This window comes from Lentinula edodes (genome assembly GCF_021015755.1).
Source record: "Lentinula edodes strain Le(Bin) 0899 ss11 chromosome Unknown C8R40scaffold_13, whole genome shotgun sequence".
NCBI classification, from domain to species: Eukaryota; Fungi; Basidiomycota; class Agaricomycetes; order Agaricales; family Omphalotaceae; genus Lentinula; species Lentinula edodes.
The window spans coordinates 390,370-417,689 of record NW_025764319.1 but is presented as its reverse complement, the minus strand read 5'-3'; the positions used below and the strand labels follow the sequence as shown (position 1 = coordinate 417,689).

At 46.4% G+C, this 27,320-nt stretch overlaps 11 protein-coding genes across 11 annotated transcripts; 5 read left to right on the top strand and 6 right to left on the bottom strand.

The window, feature by feature from the left end:
* Positions 1-15: 15 nt before the first annotated feature.
* Positions 16-1,361, bottom strand: C8R40DRAFT_130861 (Isy1-like splicing factor). Its single transcript, XM_046234126.1, has 5 exons — positions 1,283-1,361; positions 1,032-1,224; positions 810-981; positions 561-751; positions 16-505 (listed from the first exon to the last, which is right to left on the bottom strand). The coding sequence occupies exons 1-5, from the start codon at positions 1,283-1,285 to the stop codon at positions 96-98; spliced, it is 969 nt and encodes a 322-aa protein (XP_046087465.1). The 5' UTR covers positions 1,286-1,361; the 3' UTR covers positions 16-95.
* Positions 1,362-1,865: 504 nt separating this feature from the next.
* C8R40DRAFT_1042849 (putative glycosyltransferase family 2 protein) lies at positions 1,866-6,499 on the bottom strand (the record flags this gene model as incomplete). Its single annotated transcript, XM_046224115.1, has 12 exons — positions 1,866-1,904; positions 1,963-2,116; positions 2,172-2,315; positions 2,378-2,418; positions 3,133-3,329; positions 3,392-3,504; positions 3,620-4,062; positions 4,119-4,241; positions 4,300-4,667; positions 4,730-4,869; positions 4,922-6,383; positions 6,445-6,499. 12 exons carry the CDS (start codon positions 6,497-6,499, stop codon positions 1,866-1,868), a joined length of 3,279 nt encoding a protein of 1,092 aa, XP_046087464.1.
* Positions 6,500-7,710: 1,211 nt separating this feature from the next.
* On the top strand, positions 7,711-9,025 carry C8R40DRAFT_1160199 (Alpha/Beta hydrolase protein; the record flags this gene model as incomplete). The annotated part of the gene is made up of 5 exons (XM_046229983.1): positions 7,711-8,002; positions 8,077-8,136; positions 8,188-8,350; positions 8,410-8,838; positions 8,953-9,025. 5 exons carry the CDS (start codon positions 7,711-7,713, stop codon positions 9,023-9,025), a joined length of 1,017 nt encoding a protein of 338 aa, XP_046087463.1.
* A 231-nt stretch (positions 9,026-9,256) lies between these two features.
* On the bottom strand, positions 9,257-10,668 carry C8R40DRAFT_1042627 (vacuolar membrane protein-domain-containing protein; the record flags this gene model as incomplete). The annotated part of the gene is made up of 5 exons (XM_046224098.1): positions 9,257-9,833; positions 9,889-10,156; positions 10,215-10,357; positions 10,410-10,498; positions 10,555-10,668. The coding sequence occupies 5 exons, from the start codon at positions 10,666-10,668 to the stop codon at positions 9,257-9,259; spliced, it is 1,191 nt and encodes a 396-aa protein (XP_046087462.1).
* A 76-nt stretch (positions 10,669-10,744) lies between these two features.
* On the top strand, positions 10,745-13,184 carry C8R40DRAFT_1099507 (uncharacterized protein). Its single transcript, XM_046227868.1, has 11 exons — positions 10,745-11,220; positions 11,275-11,349; positions 11,411-11,426; positions 11,514-11,716; positions 11,770-11,820; positions 11,872-11,922; positions 11,991-12,080; positions 12,153-12,316; positions 12,405-12,741; positions 12,868-12,889; positions 12,952-13,184. Exons 1-11 carry the CDS (start codon positions 10,936-10,938, stop codon positions 13,026-13,028), a joined length of 1,371 nt encoding a protein of 456 aa, XP_046087461.1. The 5' UTR covers positions 10,745-10,935; the 3' UTR covers positions 13,029-13,184.
* Positions 13,185-13,364: 180 nt separating this feature from the next.
* Positions 13,365-14,794, top strand: C8R40DRAFT_1099506 (uncharacterized protein). The gene is made up of 6 exons (XM_046227867.1): positions 13,365-13,552; positions 13,629-13,728; positions 13,784-13,971; positions 14,026-14,227; positions 14,282-14,465; positions 14,537-14,794. Exons 3-6 carry the CDS (start codon positions 13,840-13,842, stop codon positions 14,691-14,693), a joined length of 675 nt encoding a protein of 224 aa, XP_046087460.1. The 5' UTR covers positions 13,365-13,552; positions 13,629-13,728; positions 13,784-13,839; the 3' UTR covers positions 14,694-14,794.
* Positions 14,795-14,945: 151 nt separating this feature from the next.
* On the bottom strand, positions 14,946-16,350 carry C8R40DRAFT_130725 (uncharacterized protein). The gene is made up of 5 exons (XM_046234125.1): positions 16,018-16,350; positions 15,836-15,957; positions 15,507-15,776; positions 15,375-15,445; positions 14,946-15,317 (listed from the first exon to the last, which is right to left on the bottom strand). The coding sequence occupies exons 1-5, from the start codon at positions 16,134-16,136 to the stop codon at positions 15,198-15,200; spliced, it is 702 nt and encodes a 233-aa protein (XP_046087459.1). The 5' UTR covers positions 16,137-16,350; the 3' UTR covers positions 14,946-15,197.
* A 129-nt stretch (positions 16,351-16,479) lies between these two features.
* Positions 16,480-19,287, bottom strand: C8R40DRAFT_1042918 (P-loop containing nucleoside triphosphate hydrolase protein; the record flags this gene model as incomplete). The annotated part of the gene is made up of 7 exons (XM_046224125.1): positions 16,480-16,904; positions 16,962-17,244; positions 17,303-17,905; positions 17,961-18,133; positions 18,188-18,345; positions 18,398-18,997; positions 19,064-19,287. 7 exons carry the CDS (start codon positions 19,285-19,287, stop codon positions 16,480-16,482), a joined length of 2,466 nt encoding a protein of 821 aa, XP_046087458.1.
* Positions 19,288-19,701: 414 nt separating this feature from the next.
* On the top strand, positions 19,702-21,209 carry C8R40DRAFT_1169487 (methylenetetrahydrofolate dehydrogenase; the record flags this gene model as incomplete). The annotated part of the gene is made up of 8 exons (XM_046231381.1): positions 19,702-20,013; positions 20,074-20,103; positions 20,161-20,243; positions 20,303-20,527; positions 20,578-20,662; positions 20,718-20,954; positions 21,023-21,081; positions 21,146-21,209. The coding sequence occupies 8 exons, from the start codon at positions 19,702-19,704 to the stop codon at positions 21,207-21,209; spliced, it is 1,095 nt and encodes a 364-aa protein (XP_046087457.1).
* Positions 21,210-21,529: 320 nt separating this feature from the next.
* C8R40DRAFT_1042858 (Orm1 type endoplasmic reticulum protein) lies at positions 21,530-22,408 on the bottom strand (the record flags this gene model as incomplete). Its single annotated transcript, XM_046224116.1, has 5 exons — positions 21,530-21,676; positions 21,774-21,870; positions 21,921-22,075; positions 22,148-22,239; positions 22,288-22,408. 5 exons carry the CDS (start codon positions 22,406-22,408, stop codon positions 21,530-21,532), a joined length of 612 nt encoding a protein of 203 aa, XP_046087456.1.
* Positions 22,409-23,190: 782 nt separating this feature from the next.
* On the top strand, positions 23,191-27,293 carry C8R40DRAFT_1169485 (Spc98 family-domain-containing protein; the record flags this gene model as incomplete). The annotated part of the gene is made up of 12 exons (XM_046231380.1): positions 23,191-23,594; positions 23,645-23,766; positions 23,816-23,841; positions 23,900-24,428; positions 24,485-24,561; positions 24,611-24,697; positions 24,749-26,026; positions 26,080-26,474; positions 26,534-26,561; positions 26,612-26,703; positions 26,756-26,795; positions 26,847-27,293. 12 exons carry the CDS (start codon positions 23,191-23,193, stop codon positions 27,291-27,293), a joined length of 3,525 nt encoding a protein of 1,174 aa, XP_046087455.1.
* Positions 27,294-27,320: the final 27 nt, after the last annotated feature.

Here is a 27,320-nt window from a genome sequence, read left to right as displayed (position 1 = left end):
CTACAATCCAAAGATGGTACAACATACGACTCAAAAGTGACGCCGTGAGATTTACATTTACTGACAGACGGACATGAACCAGCAAGTTTGCTATCCTACGTTTCTGCCATCTTTTCGTCTCCAAAATACTCCTCTACCAAGGCCTTCTTCTTCAAATCAAGCAAGACCTGCTCCATTTCGACTCGAGTCGGCATTTTCGGGGGTAAGAGGTTTTCTGCGGAGAGGAAGGGTATGAACGAGGCGGCTGTTTGGGCATGAAGGGATGCTTGTTGAGACTGATCCGCCGGTATGGTTGCGTTCGATGCAGGGGTCTTCGGTTGCCTGTCCGAGGGAGACGGTTCCGAGTTATCACCTACACTGTCCGCGGTTCCGGCTTTTGGTTTAGACTGAACTGTCGAGGGGTCGCTCGAAGCAGATGGTGGTCCGGGTCGAACCATTTGCGGTATTGCATCCTCTTCCAAGAGGCCTAGCACTTCGTGCAAAGTTGTATATGCTTCTTGCCATTCTACAGCAGATATTAAGGTCAAAAATTTCGGAAACCGAAACCAAAACGATCATACCTTCCTCTTCCGCTAGTCGTTCAGATTCTAACAAGCTCTCATCCTCTTCATCTAAGTCACCATAATATGCAGGGCCTTGATTCATGAATTTCTTATAATATGCCAGTGTTTGATTGTCTTCATCTTCGTCCACCTTGCGACTTTGGAAAAGTTCACGGACGCCAGGTAGGTCTTTTGCTCGACCAAAGTATCTATACGACACAACACCATTCAGATGATGATATGTGGACCACAGTCGGTCATACGTACTTGTATCCTTTTGTCCCGGGGACCTCCTTTCCATCATCATCGAGCATAGCAACATTTCGGCGGTAATTTGCGCCCCCAAGGACTACAATTTGGTTTTCCCAGTGTCTTTTCTCCCGCATGAGTTTGTTGATTTCGTCGTTAAGATCTCGAACCTCGTAATCGGTTAGACCAGCTACCAAACAGATGTGTAAATGGAGGATTTCAGAGTAGAAAATTGCGTACAATCTTGAATCTTAGATACCTTCCGACTTATTTCTCTTAGGATTTCACCTCTCCACCGTTCGCATTCTCGTAGACTTTTGCAAGCGCTTGCCATACGGGGCCGACGGTCTCCTCGAGTTCCTAGCCCAAGCTCAGCAGCTTGGGCTTCACGAAACCGATAAAGCATAGATTGGGCTTTTTCTTCATTACGGGCCTACAAAAGAGTGATCAGTGATCAAGATATATGTGCATGAAAAGGTGAACCATGATACCATTTCGACGAGATGTTACGATTATTCGTTAAACTGTCGGTTATGGTTGAAGAAAATCAAGTTTAAGCGCTCAAGTTCAAGGAGGCACGGACACGACGTCGATAACACCGAGGTGATTGATTATGTGTGGTATGTTACTTTGTACGATAACAACAGTCGTGTATTCGTCAACAGGAAAGAGTTCATGAGAAGTGAGAGTTCTAGGGCCAGCATGCAGACAGAAAAAAATACGGGACGGTAACAATTGTCATGCGAAAAGCAAAGGAAAATGGATAGGTAGTTCAAATATCATGGGGAAGTTAGTTTAAGTCCTATTTATGACGAGAAGTTAAGTTAATGCACAATAAAAACGCGGGTGTTTAGGTAGTGATGAAATGTGTACAAGCCACGCTACGTACAAAAAGTTCCAGTTCCATAGGGCCATGCGGAGCAAAGAGCGTGTTTCTAGAAGCAGGCGGAGCTACGTACAGTCGCGAGCCTCGAAAAGGTATCAATTAAATCTGGTATGATAGCTGTAGTCTGACAGCAATTGCAAAATCCATGTAAACTTTCAATTTACACGTAGTAGTGCCATAGGGCAATTTCAGTATGAGAACACCATGAGCCATGGATTTAACACAATCTACACGTGGAGAATGCAGTGAGTAATCCACTCGGTTTAGACAGAGAACGAAAAGTACCGGAAACAGGATGTGACAGGAAGCAACAACGGCTAGCGGAAAGATTACTGCCCACGACGAGCCGTCGATTCGCCAGCCGATGGGGACTAAGGTTGTACTGAGGATTATCATAGCGACGATAAGGATAAACGACACTATCAGAGGGAACCAGAATCTATTGGTTTTTGATTAGTAGTAGTTCAAGATATACTCATAGTGCACCAATTCACCGTTTTGCAATCTTTGGTATCTCCTTAAAGAAGTTTGACCTTTCCACTTCCTTAACCGTGGCGCTCCAGGTAATATTATACGAGAACAAATGGGCGAGAAGCGCCTGGCTCACAGGGATACCGAGGCCTCCAAAAAAGAAGAAGCTACATATTGAAATGGCGACAAATGAGTATATGAAAAGAATGATGTAAAGCACAAGACTCACAAGAATGGTATCCACATCACATTTTCTAGGAAACCCCAAAGCTAGAGGAAATACGTCATTTAAGCATGGGTAACATATCAAAATGCGCAAGAAAGTGAAAGCACTGAATTACGCCCCACGATGACCACATAGACGATGGGAGAAATTGAACTTTGAATAAACCCGGACGCACGCATGATGGTTAGGAACACCATCGCGAATGGTTTTCGCATGAGGAAAAAGCCCATAGCCACGACCAACTCCAATGGCCAACATGCTGGTATGAGCCCCATCGTCATCCAAGCTCATAAAATCCATCAAGGGAAGAAGTAGAACACGGTGATTGTAATGTGCCAAAAACGAACAACGAAGCGCTTTCCGGGGTCCTCCAAAACGCCACTGCGACGGATAGGATGAATTGACCCAATACGTCGCTCGCAAATGATTATCATTGGGACGTCCTTTCGGACTCCCGTAAGATGGCCCTGGCACGACGTGCGATATGCAGCCAGCAAGCCACGCGAGGAAAAGAGGGTGGATATCCTGTATAAGCTCGGTAGAGAATCCACGCCAGATCCACACTCCCGCGGAAACGAAGATGTTCATAATCTGGAATGAGATATGTGGACCCAGAAGTCGCGGAGCGTATTGCATGAAAGAAGGGGCTCAAGATACGGCAATGCTGCCGTCACCAATGCACGTCAATGCGAAAAGGAAGATCATAGAGGAGGAAGCCCGAAATAGATAGGAGACAAAAAGCGGTGAAAACTACTCACCAATTGTCTCTTGCCCAGTCTATACTCCAGCAATGTGTACCCGACGTTTCCACTGCCAAAGAACACCACGGTTGTCGCGAGCCAAATCTCGAATGAGTGCATGTAAAACCCGTCGACAGGGAATGCAAACCCAAGTAAAACGTAGTTGATTATTCCGATAGTTATTGAAGCCGCTATACCGTAGTAGGAGAACATATCTGCGTAAAAAATGTGTCATTAATATGTGGCAGATAAGGAACAAGGGATGAGGAAGACTAACAAGCCATCATACTAATCTTGTAGTGTACAGGCGCATTACTCCAGATGAATCGATGAATTTGACGTGCAATGGGCCCGCGTCGCCACCATTGAGATAAGGGATTGAAAAGCAGTCTGAGAGATGTCGAGGTTGAGTAAAAGGCGAACAACGAAAGGTAAATTGGCGGAGTTTGCAATGAAGACAGAAATTTCACAAGGAAAGCGCAAAAGATAAGAAGATAACACGCACTCGTTACACCCATACGCGTATTTTTGCCATCTGTTCAATTCATCGTCCACTGTGAGCGACACACCCTCCTTGAAGCCTCCATTCGAATACGTCGCCCATCTGATATCGTAACCCCTGCCCAACAACCTCAAAGCCATATCAAAATCCTCACTGACATTACTCTCACTCCACATCTTTTCCTTTGTCACTCTATTGTTATCTGCCAGATCCGTAAAGCTAGCGTCTTGGACCGCCCGCCAGCGGAGGAACGCGTTATGTCCAACGAAGGGAGCAATTTCACCATTGGCACAGGCCATGGATATACAGCGGTTGATTCGGCGGGTGAAGTACGCGATACCGTTTTCGAAATAGTGGTGGGCCACTTGCATTACGTCGGATTCATGTTGAATGATTGCTACATTAGGGGAGTTGGCCATTTCACGAGCGGCATCACGAAGACAGTCCTATACGGATGGGAAATCAGTCCGAGCGAATTAACCTCGGGAAGATTATAGCCCACCTCAGGAACGACGGTATCTGAATCTACTAGAAGAATAATTTCGCCTACCCGTATTGCCTTCCCGTTTGCTGCCCATGGTTTCCAACCAGCGGAGTTGGTTACTGAACGCGATTCGTCCCACATCTAAGAGTAAACGAAATGTTTGTAGAACATCAGAAGGCGACCAAGATTTTAGAAGTACCTCCTCGATGGCCAAATCCAGAGCCTCTTCCTCAAGATCCTCAATCATTTCATCGCCATACAAATCTCCCAACGGATCCATACCCAGCTCATAGTATGCCTCTGCCGCTGCTGGACCGGGGGTTCCAGGGACAGCATTGGCAAACCCAGGACCAAGGGGATCGTTCCTCATGAGCGGAGAGGTTTGTGACGGGAAGGCACCAGAGGTAGGCGTAGGTACTATGATGCCATTTCCGGATCCCATAGCAGGTGGAGGATCGTTACCGTTACCCGCAAGACCGCCAACACGCATATCGTCCCCATCGCGGTTCAAGTATTGCATACCGTATATTCCGTAGGTACCATGAGAGACACGGGGTGAAGCACGACCTGATCATAGGATTTGTGTCAGAAGCTTCGTTGTGTGTAGGTCAGTAGAAGAGTGCACAGACCATTTTGGGCTGGAGGGTACGAGTGTGAAATCCTCCTGGAATGCGAAAGTTGGGACGATGTCGGACGAGCTTGCGGACCAGAATTTGGATTGAGGTTAGACGGTCCTCGAGACGATGTAGAATTTGCGTTCGAGTTGGGCCTGATAAATTTTGTTGAGACATGATGCTAAGAAACTTGACGGATCCGCTCACCCTGCATTGGCCTTCTTTGCCTCAACCAACCCCATGAGATGCCTTTCCATACACAAACTCAGACTCAATCCGTAATTCATATTGGATGCCTTTTTGAAACGACCTGCACGGACGAAAACCGGGATACCTCTATGAGAAGAGTCAGATTTTGATTTCTTTTTCTTCGCCCCAAATCCTTTTTCCGGGTCAGCCGTAGCATCGAGGGCCTCCTCAATCGAGTCCAGGCCACCAGCAGGACATCCATCCCTTGGTCTGGCGACCCAGCCAATGCCTTCGCTGCGATAATACCTGATCCGCTCATCCCGGTCCGCTTTCGACATTCCACTCGTCCTCATTCCATCATCGCATACGAAAATCGAAGACGTCCCGCCCTGTCGGGCATAAGTCTGCATTGCGCGTTTCAACGATGCGATCGACGGAGCCAATACAGTTTCGAGAGATTCGCGATAGACAGGCATTTGAATTGTGATATGAGGCAAAACCTCCGGTTTGTCCTCCTCTGTACTGGACTGGGGCGCCTTCGGTGGGACAGCTGAGTAATATCTAGAGTTTTGATGATAGTGTGCTATAGGCCCGATCGCCATCGTAACGTTTTGTAATATTTGTAGCGTGAAAAAGAGCGATACGCAGTAGAGGAAGGGTAGTGTGACGGCGAGAACGAAGCGGAGGTATCTCTGCATCGATGTAGGTTCAGGATTGGGGGTGTCGGGTACCGGAGCAGTGAGCAGAAACTCTCGGATGAGGACACGTACACCGTTACCGATAAACACTAGAGCAAGACCAGCTGCTAGACCGTTGTAAAGGGGGGCGTACAACGCAAGTTTGCGAGGAGGTTCGGGACCAGTGATCGAGGGTGCTACTGGCACTGTACGTTTCCGGCCGTACCATGTCCTGATTGTTTTTGTTTCGACCGGCCGCCCAGATTCTGCAGCGGTGATCAAACCTTGAGAGTGTACGGACACAGAGGCAGAGTCATGCCCTGAAACGGAACCAGCACCAAGGAACGATTGAGAATGTAACGATGAACTTGTCGCTGTGCCAGTAGGTCGAGATCTCCACAATAATTTGATAAGGCTGGCGTCGAAGTCTTGACATACGGGAATAATTGTATCCAACGAATTACTCCAAACAACGAGTACCCTCTCATCTCGAATGAACGCCGCACATTGTTCCTTGTCTGCAAAAGGAAGTTGGAGCATTGTGTCGATGATTTGAATACGGGTATTCACGTCAACGTAAAGAGAATTGTCATCTGGCGGGGCTTCGGCAATAGCAGCATGAACTGCGGCTGAACGGACTTTGACTGCAACGACAGGACCTAACTTTTTCACCGCAGCTTCAAAAGGCTCGAGCGAAACATTCTCATAGGGAAAGACACGATATTCGGGTACTGGGTCGTCGGCTACACGGATGGCAACTCCAGAGGAAAGATTTTCTTCTGCAGGTCTGAACCAAGCGTCACCTACAAAGATGAGTTAATATTTTAAACGTGCAGACTATTTTTCGTAAAGCAAAAAAAATACCTTGAGTCTGCTTGAATATATGGTGCAATAAAGCATCCCAGCGGTCATAATCCATGATGGGGAGCAGAAAAACCTGACTGCAGGGGCAGGTAACAAGGTGGTGAGCACAGAGTCGTGTAAAGCAAATTTTTTTTAACACTCTATATACGCGAGAATCGTTATCGCGAGGCACGGGGTGTCCGGAGTCCTATCCGAAGATTATTTCGTAGTTTATGATGTCATCGTAAATGGAAATTCCCGGTAAAGTGGCGCGTTGTCAAGTTGCATCTTTGAAATTCAAAAAAGATTGAGGTTTTGTCGTTAGAATCCAGAGCTACGCTCTCTAGGAGAACCTCCCACCTTAGGACCTCCGATTCTGTCAAATTATTGATGCAAATTTTTCCACAAAAGACTAGTGGAGGGAGGCGCATTACTTAGCCTTTGAGGCTTCTAAGCTACACCTCCCACACCGTATGTAGACCCTCTGATGAACTCCTTAATTTAGCTAGAAAGGCCAATTAACGTACAATGAATGAATTCACATCGATCTTAACACCGACCTTGATACAGAATCATTCCCGCTGCATACAGTCAAACCTGGATTACCCAGACTGTGAATCCAGCTCATATGTTCACCTAGACTGAGTTTACAAAACAAATGCGCCTCCGATCGAGGCACCATCCACGAAGACAAACTTACTAAAAACTGCGGGAAGCGACACATCGGAATAGCCTTGGTACGGAGCACACGAAGCTTTCCCGGTGAATTATAAGAAGAAGATCATCGAGTTCATTGCTGCCAAAATAAAGTGACCCGCTGGGTCCCAAGCCGAAAAACGACCGAGAGAAAGGAGAGAGAAGGGTAAATGGAAGGAGGGAATCGAGAACATCGAATTCTGATCAGTGTAGATAGACCGTCGTCGAGATTTATATTGATTGTTTGGTTCGCATATAATAGACCAATTTCCAGACGGATAACTAGTATGCAGATAACGAGCGTTTTGAGGTCGAATATGTCTATGCATGTAATGAACGTCGGGAATAAAGAGAGTCTCGGTCAATTTTCCCGTCAAGAGGAATCAACCGCTGTCGTACATACTGAGCGCCATCTAGTCAGCTACGATGGAAGAATTCTGAGGACGGCGAGGTAAGTTGGAGATGACGGGGGAAAAATTAAATAAGCGCCGGGAATGCTCCTATCACCATTTTAGCGCTCGTCGGTCCGAAAGTAACCTTTGGTAAACTCACCACCTGCTTACCACAAACTCTCAGCATCTTCCATCCATCATGTCTACCACGGAAAAGGTACCCAAGCAGCCCCTTCATCCGACGATCATATCAAGACTTGATCCAGAATACGTTAAATTCCATGAGGAAGTCCTCCAATATATCACTCCTCCTCATACTCTCTCTTGGGATCCGGCCCTCCGAAATGCGCCTGCAGTACCGGGAAGTACTGAGCCGCTCAAGGTTCATAAGACGCAGGACTTTGATTTAACTCACACCAATATGCGTGCCTTCACGCCGGAAGGCGAAGCACCCACTGCAGGCTGGCCGGTCTTTATTTTCTTCCACGGAGGTAAGCCGAGTAATATCAATGATCCGACATGGTGTCTTTGAAGACATCAACACGATCGTGCATTGTACATATAGGAGGATGGACGTTTGGAACTATCGGGAGTGAGGCGACATTCGCAACGAACATGTCTGTCCGTGAGTCATCTTTTTTATATCGTGTTTCGGCCCATTATCGATTTCCGGCAGGTGCCAAATGTATTGTCATTTCGGTGAATTATCGTTTGGCACCAGAGCACAAGTATCCTATTGCGGTCGAAGATGCGGTGGAATCTTTGCAATGGGTGTTGAGGAATGGGAAAACAGAGTTGAATATCGATACGGCCAAGATTACAGTAGGAGGTTCCTCGAGGTATGTGAATCATCTGCTGTCAATGTCATAACCAACATGAACACCTCCAAAATCTGAAGTGGAGGCAATCTCGCTGCAATTCTTGCTTTGAAAGCAGCTGAACCTTCATTCACGCCTCCACTACCCTCTCCGTTGGTTTTCCAGCTCCTCGTCGTTCCGGTAACCGATAACACAGCGACTGATGGCCCAGGTGGGTTATGGGAAGAGAACAAGCACACCCCATGGCTTTCTCCTGCTAGAATGAACTGGTTCAAGGACAATTACCTTCCTAACAAAGAAGACTGGACCAAGTGGACCGCTTCTCCCATATTTGCCCCAGCAGAATTGTTAGCAAAGACACCTAATGCATGGATCGGGCTCGGAGAGCTTGACATATTGAAAGGTGAGGGTGTGAAATATGGAGAGAAGCTGAAAGAGGTAGGAGTAAAGGAAGTCGAAATCGTGATATATAAGGGTGGGCCTCACCCGATCATGGCTATGGATGGTGCGTTATTCTTGCTTCGAGTCGACCTCTGAATAATTTACAAATGCTTTGGAATTAAAATTCATCAGCGTAAGTCACCTATATTCTGATACAATAAGGACTAACCTTCAATACGTAGGGCTGTCAAATTGGGAGCAAAACTCATCACGGATGCTGCTACTGCCTTGAATAAAGCTTTTAACGCAGCATAGATCCTATACCCATTGTTGATTCTCATATCATATCTATAGCTTTCGAGAAAGGGAAGGATTTTTCTCTGTTATCGGGCGAGAATCGTAAGCGTAAGGTATAATACATGATCTTGTTAAGATAAGGTATCAGGGTCATTCAAGTGGAATTAAGGACAAGGAAGCAACAATACCTATTGGTACAAAGAGAAGACTGATTCCACTCTACAATGTCCACACATAACCGGAGACAACCTAATCATCATGCCATGTATCTGCCCACTCATCCCTCGACGGATCCACAACAATAGGTCTATCGTTCGTAGGTCGCGTAGCCGGTTTAGACGGTATTGACAGTGGTTGAGGAGCAGGTGAGAGGTTCAGTGGCGCCGGAGGAGGTCGGCGCTTTTTATTAAGTTTACTTGCTTCTCGCATCGACGAGGTAGATGAAGTGGAGGTAAGGCTACTTGATAGGCTGGGCGGATATGAATGTGTATCCGCAACCTCGGTTCTACTGCCGGACCCTGAGGACTTGGATTCGTAGGGATTGTCGGAAAAGGTAATAGACTTGTCTCGGGAATGAGACCGCGAATTGGGAGAACTGCGAGATCGTGAGCGAGGGCGCTGATGCTCAGCACCATGTCGAGGGCGAAGATTATCGTCGTCTTCGTCGTCAGACGGAACACCAAATAGAGGTTCGCGGTCTGGGTTACCAGGATCTGGTGCATCCAAATCCGCTCCCAGCGCAACAGGACTGCTCGAGGCTTTTACAATCGAATCAATGAGCCAGAATTGCAAGATGTTCATGATGATAGGGAAGATGCCCATGACACTATTTATGATTGAGCATACCGAATCTGACGGCGCCAAATCGACGGATCACTCACAATATGACTTGGAATGCGTCGCCTTCATCCGTCCATGTCCAACTCAACAACCATGCTCCAATCTGAAAGAGGCCAGGGAATAAAGCTAGAAGGCCAATGACGAGGAACTTCATCGTGGTGAGGGCAACAACATATAGTGCAGCCTGACGCGCCCAGTACTTGACACGAGGAGGGGTGCCATATATTCCTGATTCATAGCCTTTCAGGTGGAATTTTTCGGAAAATATGTGGGTGAGGACGTGAAGAATGAGGTATATGAGGGCGACGCCTAAGCAAATATACGCCATCTGTTTAGCCGATGAACGATGAATGCTCAAACTACTAACCAAGTGTGGTGTCGACCAGTATATTTAGAAAGTAGGATACGCATGCGTTCTCGGAAGAAAAGTGAGATAGCAGGTCCGATATGAGCACATTCACGCCATGCACAAACATTTGGCCGACAATTTGCTTGGAGACGTCGAAGAGCCTGTCACCGTGTTTTCAGCATTATCCAGGTAGTCAAAGTCATGAAAACCGACCAAATCTTCCAAGGCCTCATAGGTTTCTCTCTATGGCGTTTGAATATCATTGAAAGAATGACAAGAATTCCCATAAGCCCCTGGACAATCTATACAAACGAATCGAAAAACTGGAATTGCGTTTGGTGAGTGGAATTGGACATACAAGGGCAGTAGGTCCCAGTAGCTGACATGAATGTCTGTCGACATCTGGATACGAGCCGTCTTCATCAAAAGTCGGCCAAGAGGAATTTGGAGGTGGGAATTCGAGTTCTGGCATGAGGAGGAGATTTTGGTTTGAGGAAAGGCCTGGAAAAGTTACAAAGAGTTACATCAATTTCTTTTGATCCGATTACATGAACCTTCGGGCTGTCCTCATCAGACCCTCGGAATCATAGGAGCCTCGTTCCTTCTGCCTCGGAACACCTATAGCAGGCTACTTTTTCCGAATGTACCGGTCGTAATTGGCTAGGTCAATTTGACGTCTGTCTCAGCCCTTCGCACTTGCTTCTCACTGCACAATCATCATCATCTACCACCTGAAAGGATGAATGGCTGGATTCAATCTTTGTCTCTCAGAGCTTCCAAGCAACTCTCTGCATTGCAATTAGCAACCGGGGCGCTCATTGTTGTTACCGCTTACCTCTGTCGAGTTCGCGTTCTCCGTTGGCGAAGACACACCGCTATTCACCGCGAATTTGGACGCAAGTATGAATCTGGCCTCCTTACGCCCGAAGATGCTCAGAAGATCATACACACTTCGGCGTTATATGATATGCCTGCTCTAATGAATTACGCCCTCGCGTTTGCTTTGTTCAAGACCTACGCTATCGTGAGTGGTTTTATTTCCTCGTGTGCCAATCATAGGTTCAGTTTGTCTCCTCAGCCCACAATCTCGAAGATATTATCAGATACTAAGGAGCTCAAGTCCGCTGCGAGCATTTCCAAACGATACGCAGACGTGAGTGTTTTGCGTATCATCCTTTCGGGTCGAATTCATGAACGACACTTCCTTTGTACAGACGGAGATTTTAATCAGTCCGTATCACAACCCTCTTATCATCATTCTTCGTCCTTAATCTTTTGAGCTCACAAAAATCCCTACTTCCGTGTTCTTTCGTGTAGGCACCTGGGTGTTTTGCCCGATCACTGGAAAATCGACCACTGTGAAACAACCTTCAACCAGGTCTCGACAATCATCTGCTACGATCAAGCCTGAGAAGGCCCATATTGGAGGAACGACGGAATTAGGGGACTTGCAAGTGGACGATCCTCGGGGAATGATTGCACTCGCTCGAGTCAATTGGTTGCATTCCAAGTATTCTATTGTAGGTGTCCAGTCAACCAAAATCTTGTCAATCAATTAATGTGTCCCTCTCAGACAAACGACGACTACCTATATACACTGGCCCTCTTCGCTTTCGAACCTCCGGTGGGCAACCATTAAACTCTGTGGTCAACCTCACCAATTCTTATGTCGCAGAAATGGGCACGTCTCTACGGGTGGAGAGCACTTTCGCCTATGGAGGAAGAAGTGAGTGAGTCATTCCATACTATGCTTCGCTGCTGATTCTTTTGTTCGATGTTCTGTGTTTGACACAGGCATTCTATATCTTCTGGGTTGAAATTGGGCAAAGAATGGGCATTCGAGATATTCCGGAGACCATCAAGGAATTCAAACATTGGGTTGTAGTGAGTTTGTCTGTCGATGATTATCCTTCGTCATATCTCGAGACTAAGTATCTTCTGTTTTTCACTGGTCAGGAATACGAATCCAGAACCATGATCCCTGCCCAAACAAATCACGACGTTGCTACTTACACCACTGAAGAGCTCCTTCATGCCGTTCCAGAATTTTTTGGCCTGAAAAACTTTTGTAGAAGGCTGACAATCTGCGCGCTAGAGGAAAGTGTCCGGATAGCGATGATGTACGATATCGGTCTCTGACACATATGCCAGCTATACTGACTATTTGATTCTATCATCCTATCTATCTCATCTATGCATACGAATTAGGCAACCTCAACAACCTGCCTATCTCCACAAAATCTTTCGAATGACGCTTCACACCATAGGATTCATTCAGGGCTACCTCTGTCTTCCGCGTTCTGATTCAGATCCAGGAGCTGTCTTTGACATCTCACTATCCAAGGCTACTGCTACTACCGTCTCTGCCCCGTCCTCGAAGTTGCATCGGATGCACCCCAAATGGTTCCAGGCAATGCCATGGTACATGCCTGAACCCCATACATTGTTTGGAACGTTCAGGAATTGGGTGGCTGTTAAGATGGGTTTGTATGATGCGCCCGCGGGACCGATGTTGAAAAGTGAGGGGTATCGATTAGAGGAGATGGTGAGTACTTTGAGCGTGCGCCACCTTATATACTGATACTGCAATTTTGTTCCCTCCTTTTTACCCGCTTATCCTTTTTCCCATCGCCTTCCCATACCACACACTCTTTCTATCCTTCCGTCACAGGGTCCTGCCAAATACGAAAAGTGTGAGTTTCGCTCAGTTCCATTCGGGAAAGCTGACTAACCTTCATGCTTTGCTCATGTTCAGGCGGAAATGAAGAAGTCATACGCATGGCTGAAGAGTTCTATGGTTGTCCGATTTCTGGGCCGTTTAGTAGAAGATGAAAGTGAACGTATTCACCACTATGATTCTATCTGTATAGTATGTATGGGGCCTGGGCGAGGAATCTCATCGCTGTCTCATGGTGTAATTGCTTACCTTCACACTTCTGATAATCTGTATCGCGTTCAAATAATACAAGCCACCAGCTTATAGCTCAACCCTCTAGGAAGTTGATAAAAAGGTACTACCGAAATCTGTTAAAGGATACAAACGACACAGAGTAGGTTCGTGTCATCATTCCACCGCGAATGCGATAAAAAGCAGCCTTCGCAAAGACAATAACACCGAATAATGCAAGAAATTTTGATTGCGTGTTGCGGTAGGCAATGCCGACAAGGTACGCGACGAGCGCGTATGCTTTGACTTTTCCCATAAGCGGCTTGGAGGTTGAATGTGATGTGATGTGAAAAGATCCGTGATCATGCGATATCACAATTCCTCGACCGACATTCTCATCTCGATCCTGCCCAAATCCTGACACTAGCAGTGATATTTCCGTACTGGGTACGGCGTGTACAACCTCGTGGCGAGTCCTTGCTTTGTCTGGTAATCTGTGACTTACTTTGTTCTAATTTGTTGTCCCATTTAACTCACCCACTCAGAGGACGTCAGTAGAAGGATGTAGCCGGCAAATTTTCTGCATGTACTATATGCTGAAATCCTAGAACCGGTACAGAGAAACATTCCTCCATCAGTTGACCAGTGCGTCGGTCTGTTGCTAGCTACTTATACGAGTCATGAGTTTGGATATCTGCAGATATTTCGCCCCCCTTCTGTGTTTTGTTCCAAATATTACTCCCGCTACGCCTAAAGATGCTTCGTATCGGACCCTATTCTGCCTGGGTGGTCGTCGATGGTGCTGGCCTAGAAACTCACTGCGTTGAAGCATCCCATCAGAGCCGTACTACTAGCACATCTGGATGGATTTCCTCTGAAGCCGGAAAGGTATTTTTTGATGACCTGGGCGAAACGAATTACTTATCAAAGTCGACGTACCAGAAATTTTCTGTTTACTGGAGTAACGCCGTCAGAGACGTCGATCTTGAAGCCACTGTATCCATTGACGGTGTGGAATGTAACCGCCATGTCATGTTGGCTGCAAGCGACTTCCCTCATAAACCAGACACCGTTCGAGTCTCTTACACACGGACATCGGAGTTTGCCCGTCGAGACTTCTTCTTCTCGGTCATTCAAGTCGTTGGTGAGTCAATCTGCGCGGTCATTTTTCTGTATTTCTCTAAGAACATTTCGGAAGACGACGATGAATATTTACCTTCCGTTGATTATACCAAGTTCGGAGTGATCACTCTTGAGCTCTGGCGGCTTCGCGTAAACCGTGTCGTCCGCCAGCAGCTCCAGTACGATCCTCCCAAAATACCCATGTTGGAATTTCAGGTCCTTCCTGAACAAACAAAGAAAGGGGGAACACACCATGTTCGGTAGGTAGCAAGTACTTATTTTTCTGCTGTTGCGCACAGTCTGAGGCGACAAATTTCTTTCTATTGTCAAGGTTCGGAAAAGAATACAGCGCATCACGACCTATTGTAGACATGGTCGATGGACAGAAATTGGACAAAGCACCCTACATGTCGTTTTCATTTAAATACAGACCTCGAGGTTTGTCGGAATTAATTTCTCCTCCAATTATCCTCGTCAAAATACCTTAGATATACTTTTGGCGCAAGGCGTAATTGCCCCAAGAATCGATTACCCTGTTCCGACGAACAGATTACTCTCAGCTCAGCGCCTCAAAGTTGTTACGGAAAAGGTTTTTTTTACCGCTTTCAGTGACTTCTTGCTCGGAATCCTTACTGATATACTTCAGCAGACCCACCGGCACCGCAAAAATCAGTATTTACCACATCGAAATCAACCAAGGAATATTAAAACCAAGTAGGCGTGTAAAATCAGAGTCATTATCGTGGTCAATTATTTTAATGTAATACCCGACTGTACAGAGGGCCGTGTATGCATGTACTGGCAGGACACCAGCCTCAAAAAAAAGTTTGAAACCGTGTATACTTGTAAAGCACTTCAAACTGTACTGCTATAATATTTGATTGATATAATTCAGCCCAGGAAGCACAAGATTCAAGCAGGGAAAGGAAGATACTGAAAACAACGTGTACTACATATGTCCCAATATTCGCTAGATATCTATTCTTCAATTCTCAATGAACACCGTTGATACTGACTTTCCCAGTGGCCGCTTCTAAGGCCTTCTCATCGTCATCACCATCGCGGTCAGGAATTTCTTCCTGGTCTTCGTCCGCCATGAGTCTAGCCGCTCTCTGCAATTAACAATGTCAGAATCAGATCAACAGATAGAATGAAATCATGAAGCTGACCTTCATAGCTTCAGCCTCATTAGAATAATGCCTTCCTCGAGCACGAACGAATTCTGCGTGTTTCTTGGCAGCTGGAGTCCATAAATTGTTGAGAGATTGGTTCAAATCAACACATCAACGACATATACGTACTCTCTTCGTCCATTTCTTCGTCAACCTCTACTTCGTCTCCCAAGTCTCCGTTACCAGTAGCCCTTATATCGGATCTGGCTTCATCAGGTAGATTAAAGCTAGTGCCTCGACTCGATTGTGCGCTGCTAGAGCGAACAGAGCCTGATCGACCTGTGCTTGAGAAGGAGGTTCGACGCGATGAAGGACCTGAAGTGTTGGCACCTGTTGGTGACGAGGAAAGTATAGGAGAGCTCGGGACATATCGGCCGTTAAGATCTAGAGACGGGATATCTGACCATAGCATAGAAGTAAGATTGCTAGTGATAGCTTCGGATATAACATCAACGCACCTCCTTCAACCTCATCTGTTTCGGCATTGTATCTAACATAAGGCGTCTTGGGTTCAGTGATCTTCGTAAACGTCCCTTCGGGAAACTCTGTAGACTGTATGTTCTCCTCGTCCCAGCGTAGGCTTCTGTGTAATATCAGGTTTAATCAGTGTCATGATTATAGGAAGACAGAGCATTCTTACTGTTGTCCTGCACCAGGTAGTGGAACAGCGTTCTTCAGGATACCTTTTGGTTTAGGATTCGACGCTGATCTTGGTAGAGGAGGGAGATGAGGTGGATCTTGAATGATTTCAGTGGACATGATTGTCGCTCCGGAAGTTATGCGATTATAAAGTAAAGAGAGATACACAAGAAGAATTTACAGCTGCGGCAAGTGGAGTGGAAAATATTGTTCAACCGATCGGTATATGTAGATGGTGGGAGCACGAGTTCAGGTGACAACTCGATTCTAGATTGGAAATGTTAGTTTTTAATTGAGGTATCTTCCCTTTCAACTTATTCCTAGTGAGTGTATAATATTTTATCAATAATTGAACGCGCAAACTCGACCATGTTGCATAGTGATGTCATTCAAATAACTATACATCTTCTGATTCTTTCAGTAAACTTCTCAAAACCGTCCTTGTTCTATCATATAATTTATATCACATTCCTAAACCCATTAGAGCACCAGTTAGTCGTTGCGCGACGTTGTCTGGCTCCTGCCTTGCCATCTCAATCATACTTAGTAGCTTCTTGATTCCAATGTGCAATCTTCCAGATGTCTCGTCGCCCTCAGTCGAAGCAAAGCCCGCATCTTCCAGCATACGGATTGCCTCACGTCGCTCTTGTGAAGAGGAGAACAGCTCTACCTCTTGGATCACATACTCCAGGGCAACAAGGTTGGAGATTGGCGGTACTCGCAATTCCGAGTCGAATACTTCCGAGAGCCCGATCTCTGTCAGAACAGGCCGCAAGGAAGACGTTGCAATGACGAGGAGACGACGGCCCTTTGGTGGTCTACGGGCGAAAAGCACTAGGAGTGTTTGTAGCACAGCGTTCGAAAATCTAGGTCCAATCGGTGTCCACTCTGGTAAACAGCTTGGCGTCAATTTGCGATGTATTAAGAATTCAAAGAGTAACGAACCTAACAATCGCTCTAGGTTATCTACGACAATGACACTTAACGGACTTTTGTAGCTGTCCGCAAATATTTTGTTGATAGCTGTCACCTTCTGACTTTCGGAAAATCCAACCATGCTGTCTGGTGAGATAAGCTTGATGAAAGGAAACTGGGAAGCTTGTGCTATTGAAGCTCCTAGTGCTGTTTTACCAGAACCTGCGGGTCCATGCAAGAGTACACTGACAAGGGGTGTTCGGGTGGAGGTTCGCACCTGCTCTACAAAGAGCTGTCCGGAACGCAGTATTTCCTGATAAACGAAGATATTCAGTCTCTGTTGAAAGGGAAAACCAACACAGAGCACTGACATCGATGATAGGATCGAAGTGTATTATCCCATTCTGGATGACCTGTAGCAGCTCTTCCTCTGATACACCGAAAGCTGGATGAACCTCCTCAAGGGCACTCATAAAATCCCTCCTATTCACCCTTAAATTCTCCACATCATCCGAGATACCAGCCATCGTCCCAACTTTCACATGCCTATTGAATGCAAAACTAGTCGCGCTCTTGATTAAACCACCAATCTCCGCTCCAGAAAAGTTTTTCGTAACGCTTGCTATCTCCGGGAGGTCAACATCGTCGTCCATGACGCCGTTTGTCCGCATCCTGGCAGTGTGTATATTGAGGATTTGTAGACGACCATGCTCGTCTGGTAATGATATCTCCATGTGAACCTCGAGACGTCCAGGACGGAGGAGGGCCTCGTCAATCATGTCCTTTCGATTAGTCATACCGATGATGAGAATATTGTTGAGTTGGTCGACACCATCCATTTTGGAGAGAAGCTGGTTGACTACGGTGTCTCCGACGCCAGTCCCGCTGTTGGTGGAGCCACGTTGTTTGAAGATGGCATCGAGTTCATCAAAGATGATGATGTGTAGCCCACTCTCATCGCCTTTTTCTTTGTACTAGACATAGTCAGATGTAAGTCGAATACCTCACTTTGAAAGACTGTTGACTGACCTCCTTCTCCGCATCTGCGAACAGTTTACGAATATTCTCCTCCGAAGCACCAACGTACTTGTTCAAGATTTCGGGACCATTGACAATCTTGGGTTCCCGAGCATTGAGCATCTTTCCGATTTGCCGCGCGATGAGCGTTTTACCAGTCCCAGGCGGACCGTGAAGAAGAATACCTGGAGAGGTAAACAGAGTTAGTAGGCATAGTGCTGAAACCAGAAAGAACGTACCCTTGACGTGCTGGATACCCAATTTCTCAACCAGACCAGGAGGAAATACACGCGAGGCAAAGGCTCGACGGAAGATTTCGTTAAACTCCGTGTCTAAACCTCCGATACCCATATCCTCAAATTTGAAATTAGGTGCGAGAATGGCGTTCGGTGGAGCTCTACGAGTGATATTTAGTTCAACTTTCGAAAAGATGAGATGATGTCACGTACTTCTTCGCGCTGGATTTGATCTTGATAGCACTATCCGGAGCCTTCATGAATGTGACATCCGTTTTGTCCATCAGTATACCCATATGCTGAGGTGCTCTACCTCCGCCACCTCCGCCACCTCGCCTTTGCTCTTCCGCAAGCTCCAGTACAGAAACCGCACGCACAAATCCTTTTAAATTCTGACCATGATACTCGAACACAATTGTTTCGCCGACACTTCTAAGGTTCCCGTTGAATAATTTCAAGAAATGCTTGACCATATCATCCGCAGAGAATTGTTCTGCGATTTCATGACCACGACGTAGGAAGCCGACTTCTACGTCGATGGATTGGAGGAATGCTGGAGCGGAAGGATTTGGAGGTGCAGGAAGAGGTTCAACAGTGACGGAATCACCCTGAACAGAAAGGCCGATCCAGGCTCGCTGTAAAGCTGATGCACCTACAGTTCCAGGCTGTAATTTCCCCGTGTTATCGTGTCGGACCGTGAGCGCGAATTCGCCCTTTACTAGAACGTGTTCGCCCTGCTGAAAGTCCATAGGATGGACAATGAGGCAGTTCGAAAGTGCGAGCTGGTCACTTGGAGAGCTGACAACGCCATAACTAGACACAACGGGTTGAAGAACATGTAAAGAACGATCATATAGCTAACTGTCCAGATCTATTCACCTTCCTCCAGATCTTGGAACTGGTTTCCGCTCGTAATTCCCTCTCTTTTCAAACAAAGCACTGGAAGGGTCATTATATGGAGTGGGGGGTGCTTGATACTGCATAGATGGTGGAGGCCTCATTCCTCCTCGCGGCCCAGACGGAAGGCCTGCATCTGGAGGCAATCGGCCGTAGGAACCGGATGGAGGTGGTGTATTAGTGGATCCTCGATTAAAGAAGCTCATGAAAGAAAAGGATGAAGGATTAAAACAGTGTGTACGTGGTAGGAGTCGTGTTCCAAGTTGCGCTGCAAGTTGCAACCGTCAATATGTTGATTACGTGATGTACCATAGCGCGCTCAGAGCTGCTCAGAGGCGCTTAATTTCTTCCTCGTTCAATTGTATGCGACTTGAAAAGGTTCTCTTTATTGAACATTTAAACACTGGGGGAGTAAGGGACATCTTGGAGCAGGCGATCTTAAAAAAGGAAACCTTACACAGTACACCTTGCTTGATCCTTCATCGATGCTTGCAGCTTCATCTTTTGTTGGTCTCTGAAAACTGTCTCGAGCCATGTGTCGAAAAAGGGGCGTCGGGAAAGCTGTAAATCACGCACGTCGCCATCAAAAATTTTTTGAACTTCGTTATCGATCACCTAAAATGTCCACCTCTCTTTCTGGGAAAGGTCTTCTACTTAAAGCAGATCTCATAGCAGCAGCGTTTCGCGACGAAGTAGAGAGATCCCTCGCTGAATGCTCGCGTTCTCCGAAACTAGTCGGAATCCTTTCCACCTCTTCTGGTCCAAGCAGGACATACGCCGAGTTCACGAGGAAACAATGCGAGAGTCTTGGATTCGAATTCGTTCTTAAGGAGACAGGCGCGGCTTTGATGAATGGAGGTCTGGGTGAAGGAGAGGGTGTAGAAGAAGCTATAATGGAGGCTAACGAGGATGACTCCGTCGATGGAGTTATGGTCAGTCCCGTCTGACTATCGTTTTTGCGAAGGAAATTCCATCAAAGATCACAATAATAGGTCTATTTCCCAATCTTCGGCCCCCAGCAGGTATGTTAATCCTACAACTGTTCGCGGTAGAGCGAGCCACGAATGACTCGAGGTCAGGATCACTACCTGCAGCAACTCGTTTCGCCATATAAAGACGTCGAAGGCCTGCACGTCAAATTCCATTACAACCTGTACCATAAGTCAGTGCAGATCGTTGGCCATTATCTATAATGTTAATCTTTCTCTACTTCAATTTCAGCATTCGATTTATATCTCCGTCATCTCTTTCCGCTCCGACTTCTAGTGCCGCTGGTCTTACCGGCGACGAAGCCGAAAATGATATTCCTCCACCAGGGATGGTCAAATCTATCCTTCCCTGTACACCTTTGGCCATTGTAAAATGCCTAGAATACGCTGGAGTGTATAACAAGATTCTTCCCTATGGGGATCGTGCATATGGAAAAACGGTGGTAGTTGTGAATCGGTGGGCACTGTGTTGTACCCCTTGACCCTTAAAATTGACCTTGGTCACAGATCGGAAGTTGTTGGCCGTCCGTTGGCTGCATTGCTCTCTAATGATGGCGCGCGGGTATTTTCTGTTGACATTGATTCCATACAGGTGCCCGTTGGCGTTTGTAATGAAAAGTACGGCTATGCTGACCACTACCGCACAGGAATACACCAAACGCCCTTCCGATCCCGACTCATCACGGAAATATCACCCTCGCCACATCGTACGTCCCCCGCCTGAAGCTTACAACACTTTGCAGGCGTGCTTGGCACTGGCAGACGTTGTGGTAGCTGCTGTTCCTAATGCCACGTATAAAATCCCTACGGCGTGGCTCAAGGACGGTTGTGTCTGTGTCAATGTCGCAGCAGAGAAGAATTTCGAAAAGGATGTAAGAGAGAAGGTCAGTAGTTTTGAAATTCGTATTGATCCTATCATGCAGTGCGGGTTGCTGATACCTCACTTCCATAGGCATCATTGTACATCCCAGCAGTGGGGAAGGTTACCATACTCATGCTGCTTCGAAATTTGTGCGTGTAACGGCATAAGCATTTGTCTTATTAGATGCTTCTGACTACTTTGCTTATGCTTTAGACTCCGATTACAGCGATACCAGAATGCATCCCCGGTGTCAACAACTGAGTCGCCTGCGCAGTAGATGAGTATCCGGAGATCTACTGCAATTCCATGCCATGCATGATGATCTAGAACATCAGGTTTTCCGATTCTAAGTTATTTGTTCAGCCAAGGTTGAGGCTCGATGCCAAGCTCCTTGTGTTACTTATCTTTATTTCAACATACTGCGCGTCAGAACTAATATCCTCATAATCCTTAGTAAATCTGACGTTGGACTCGGGTATGTCTAACAATGAGTGTTAAGTCGAATTATATTCTTTCGAATCGTAAGATATTATGTGTGTATCTTGATTATCCAGCAAAAGCGGTGGAAAAAATTGTGTCTACTTAGCGGGAATCCAATCACCGAAAATGCGACTCGGTTATGATCACAGGTGGAGTACCGCCATTTACTGGTGTTGATGCACCAGAGGGAGGAAAGCTGAGAGTGACGGGGGTAGAAGCGCCGGATCTATCGTCAGCTAAGAAGCGGACTCGTTGTCGATGAAGCTGCGGAAGTGCAATGAGTGCAATAGACGTGACGATTACGGAAAACGGAGAAGAGTAAGAAAAGCAATGGTATATGTAAGGATGTGTAAACACGTACTTGCGGTAGTTTCGGCAACAGTGTAAGCACCAGCGCGCAGAGGTTCACAGCGAATAGCCATGGATTGTAATTGGTGTAATGTGTGGACGCCAAGAAGCTAAAGGAATCGTCAGAGTTTATACGAAGAAGATTGTGAAGACAACTCACAGTACACATGGAACTGAAAACAGCCACTTCTTTGCTGGAGTATACTGTGCTCCATCGTCAATCTGCTCCCACATTGTCAAGTCATCGTACGCGCCGGCATGCATATCGCTTTGGAATGGAATACCAGTCACCCAGTGGAACATGAGATACGAAAGCTGCTGGGATGTCAGCAATGATGAATACCGAAAGTTACGAAAGCCCTTTACCGCTTGATAAAGCAGGTTCACAAGCGTCCAGCTGATTTGAGGTTGCATTCCTGGTATTGTGTCTATAATGATCTTTCCAATGCAAATGAGAACGACGTGAATTAACCAAGCGCCTTCGAGCCCATTAGTTGTATTATAGAAAAGAAGCAGAAGCAATGTACCCTTTGCATTCACCCAGTTAGCATTGTTATTCACATACGTGTTCTGGTCCAAGTCTTCCACATTACTGCGACCAACATGCTCGACTTTGAGTAAACTGCCACTGCGCCCTCGGGATTTCATGGAAGTAGAAGAAGAAGAGCGAGGCTGTGGTGTTATGTCAAGGGGCTGAAGGGTGATAGGCCGGTGGGACTGCATGGTCTTCCACGTATGGTAATGGGTATTATAGAAAGAGAGGGTTGACAAGCGTATGAGTTTTACTTCGGGTAAGCGGCCCGCCAAGGAACGCTAACCACAACCACGAACGGATATCGATGAACCCTTCTAGGTCTTCTATGTACTTTTACCATACTAGCTTTATGACTCGTGGAATGCGTTGGCTGTATCTCAACATCCTGATCCAAGCCCCTCTATCGTTATACTGCAAGTGGCTTCAATACTGAGCCAACCTCACGCGTCCTCAGAAATTGAAAGGCTAATACCGATCTCACTACGCTCAAATCGCTGCCGTTCTGAGAAGGTTCTATGCGAAAGACTCTGGGAAACCCTGCTTAGTATTGGGTGAACTTGGTACTTAGATAGATCCTATGTCTTGTTAAAAACAGGAGCAAATAAAGATTCTTTGAGCTATATGCCTGTTTTCCTAAACCCTTTAGTTTCTATTCCACCGAAGAGTAAGAGAGAGAGTAAGGTTGACCTTGCTGAACCTTGCCTTCGGAATCGTGGGGTAGCTACTTCGTTATTCGTTTTGAACACTTTTAACTCTGAATTAACCGTGTCGTGTCCTGCACCGAGTGAAGTACATATTGTTGTCACTGTTGCAGCGCATATTGTCGAGCTTGAAATTCGGCAGGGCGCTAAATCAGGATAATCCCACGGACGACATTAGCAGATAACCACCACAGATGAATCCTTCTGGGAATTCTGCCAGTCCAATATCCTCTCTTAGGCCTCAGTCTGCTGTTACTCAGCGCCCTCCTTCGAGTATCTCTCATTATACGAATCAGTATGGCTCAAGTGCAAGTGTGGTTTCGCTGGCTCGTCCTACGTCTAGTGCTTCAATAAGGCCAACTTCACGCGCTTCATATCGCCCAAAATCCCGCCAGCAAAAGCTTACCGTGGCCAAACTTCTACCATTCTGTCAGGATGTTGTCCGAAAGGTGTTGATTCAGCCCGAGGAAGAGAACGACGAATACGAGACAAAGTATCATGAAATGGTGGATTGGTCAATAAAGCAACTTGGAATGGAAGGTTCGACTAAAGCAGCTTTAGTACTGGACATGGAAAGCATAAATAAGATGGTTCGTGGGTGCGTTTGTTCCGTGGATTTGTTGATCAATATATGACAGCCGTAACTAGACATATTGAGAAAGCGCGTGTCAAATCTCAGGACACGCTTGCTAACGCGTTGGAAAGATGCTATGGTCAGCTCAACGAACAATCTAAAGGTGAACACGACTTGGATGATGAGATTAAGGCAAGTTTTTTTCTTCGTCTTGTTTTTTTTGGGTACTGATAACTACATCCCAGAAATCTCGCCTACCTACTCATATACAGTTTCTCGCAAGTCCTGCTCTTCCCTTCGGATTCTTGAAACACTCAACCTGATTCTAGCTTGCGATGTCATCTCCTCCTCAACCCAGTACTTCAACTCACGCGGCACTCTATTTGGATGCCCTTGATAACCCACCTCCCCCCGCTGAGAGTGAACAATTGACGTGGAAGAAGATTCTCGAAGAGGATCCCTACGAGGGAGATCACTGGGTCGGCGTCCCTGGTGGAATCCCTCTGCGTCGTAAACATAGACCCTCTGCTTATACTTCTGAAGACGATGGTGACAAGTCCCCGGACGACTTGGATATTTCACCTTCATTGTCGCCATTAAACTCGGACGACCTTTCTCTCGACGACACTGATTCCGAGTACGAAGCCTTCCCACTTCCGGATAAATCTCCAAATACTGTCGGACTAGTAACACCCGTAACCAACGCCAGTTACAAGCCCCTGTATGCTACTCATGCGTACAGACGAGAACTTGAGGATTTGAAATTCAGGCAATACTGGCAGCCGGATTGGCGGATGAATTCAGAGGCTGACCTGCAACGAAGGGGAACTTTCGATATTGGTGATGCTTCAACTCTAGGTCTGGATCTTACAGAAACCTTTATAACCACGTGGACTGATGAATTGACTTCGTAGGACCTACCCTTCAACGTGTATTGCCTCAAGATGCTTCCTTGGAGCAACTGCCCCTCGAGTTGATTATGTCAGTTGAGGTAAGAAAATCCTGCTGTGTTGAATCCTTGTTTTTCAAGGTGATTGTAGAGACATATACTTGAGCAAGATGTTGTTCGCGAGGTTCTCATTGCTCTGCAGGGGAGACAAAACATCATATACGATCAACAGTTCAGAGTAAGTGCGCGGTCTACTCTTGTAGACGAAATGTCTTATCGTCTCGTTTAGGTCACTAAAAGCACCCCAAAACTCCTTCATTTTTCTCTTGCTTCACAGCAATCTCTTCTTAACAATATCGGCGCTTCTTGCAGGACACTTCAACGTCTTCGCCAATTCACATCTTCGGTCATGCGCCATTCGTCTGACGCCCGGTCAAATGGAAGACAGACGTTGAGCGCTTTAGATAGGATAAGGGCCACTCGCGTTGGTAAGATTACGCGCACGCTTGAAGCGTTTGCAGATGCCATCGACACGGAGATCAGGATGTTAGAAGTATGGTGCTCGGATAAAGAGGAAGCCTGGCTTCGAGCTTTGGGCGGGCTGACTCCTTTTCTCGAATTTGGCAAACCAAACAAGGGTCTAGTTGTAAGCCTATTAGGGACGGAGAAAGCGTTCAGAGATCAATTTGAGGATAGTTTCAATGTCATGTTGGACGTTGTCATCCAAATTGTAGGAGAGCCCGAGTCCGAAGGATGGGCTTTACCAACTCGATCTCCCTCATTAACCACGACCCTGCTTCTTGATACACTCTTCTCCACAGTCCAACAACGATTAGAGCGAGGCGACAAAATCACGGCAGACACGCTGATGAGAGTTTGTGTACGTAGTGCTGAGCCGGTGTGGAATATGATTGGAAAGTGGATCGGAACTGGCTTTGATATGAACAGAGGACACGACCAAGGCCAATATCAGGTCGGAGGTGAGCTGGAAGAGGAATTCTTCATCGAATCAAATGGCCTTGGGATAGAGCTTGGTGTTCTTGGACTTTTGGATCCTGATTTTTGGCAGGACGGGTATTGTCTCAGAGACGGCGCGTTTCTCGGATCTACGTCTACGTCTCAAGAGAATGAAGAGCCAACTTCTACTCAGACGCAGAGGTGCATACCTAGTTTTCTGCAACACGTGGCCGTACCTGTTTTGGAGTCCGGTAAAGCTATCGGGCTGCTGAAAGCGTTGGGTGCGGATGTGCAGGACCTGATTGACGAGGAGGCGCAATTTCTTCGCGATTGGCAATGGACCTCTTTTCAGAATGTGGTGGCTGGCGATCCTACTTCGTCTTCGCAAAACGACACTGATGGTCGCGCGCTCTTTTCCGTTTCTGTCGATCAACTATCCCGACTCATTTACGACAAACTCACGCCTTATGCTCAGGCAGCTGGATCACTACTAGCCAAAGTGATTTTCGAGAAATGTGACTTTTGGTCGCATCTGAGGTCTATTGAAAGTCTATACATGATGCGAAGAGGCGATATAATCAGTGATTTTACTGATATTTTGTTTGCAAAGGTAGATGGACAATTCAGGCTGGTTTGAGCCAAGATACCTGACGTTTCAAACAGATGTATTCAAAACAAGACTGGACTGATTTCCATTTCCTCAACACCGCCTTCACCGAGGTGATCACTGCCAGTAACAGCGTTAGTAATTTCGAAGAATTCATCGAGACTTCTCTCATTCGGTTATCATATCGAGGAGGGAACATGAAAGAGAAACTTACCTCTCGAACGGTCAAAGTTATGGATGGATTATCCTTGGAATACGCGGTTCCTTTTCCTCTGACATATATTTTCACGCCGATAAATTTGCAAATCTACAATGAAATTTTCGTGTTTCTGCTACGGATTCGCAGAGCAAAGAGCTTATTGGAAAAGATCTTGGTTAGAGGTGCATCTGGGAGTAACCCTGGGTTAAAGGCTTTCTATGCGATGCGGAGTCGTTTGAGCTGGTTTGTCAAGTGAGAGTTTTCATGTTTTTCATACTGGTTTCTTTCTGACCTTGGCTTTCCTTGGCTAGCACTTTCCTCAACTTTCTCACTACTTACGTGAGCACGTTCTGATCGAGGTGTTTCGTGATTTTCATTGAGATTTCCAGGTCATTCAAACACAAGCATTGAGCTTCCACAATGCATTAATTGAGGCTCAATCACAATCTTTTGATCAGGTTATCAAAGTTCACGAAGATCAGTAAGTAGGGATGCATGAATCAAGGATACGCCTGTTTAACATTCCACTTCAGTGTGCGGAAGATGGAGAGTCGATGTCTCCTTCAGGCCAAGGTCAGATCCCTTGAATTGTCTAGCTAACTCGTACTCAGTGCTCGGAACTAGACAAACGCACTATATCGAGCGGTACTGTCAATCCTTGACATGACACTCAACTTCAACGAGCTTTTTGGTACTTTCGCTGGAGATGTGACAATGCACGATATTTCTAGCCACTCCGTAGTGCTCAAGCACCACCGTAGCCGCAAACAGCGACGCCGACGTAAAAATGTTATTGGTTTCTCGTATACAATGAACCCTTCACCTCAGACATCGGACAGCGAAAGGGAAGGTGACGAAGACGAGGAAGATTACTCGTATTCCGTTTCGATCAACGCGTCAACCTTTGCAGAGAGCGATGACCTCTTCACGAAGATCAACAAAATGTCTACAGATCTCGACGGCCTCATTCGATTTATCAGACGAGGAGTTGAGACTTTAGCTGGAGGTATGGGTGACGCTTCGACAACGTTCGGCATTTTGGCTTTCTCGTTGGAAGATTGGGATTTGTGACTAGACGTCAAGGCCCCCCTTACCCCA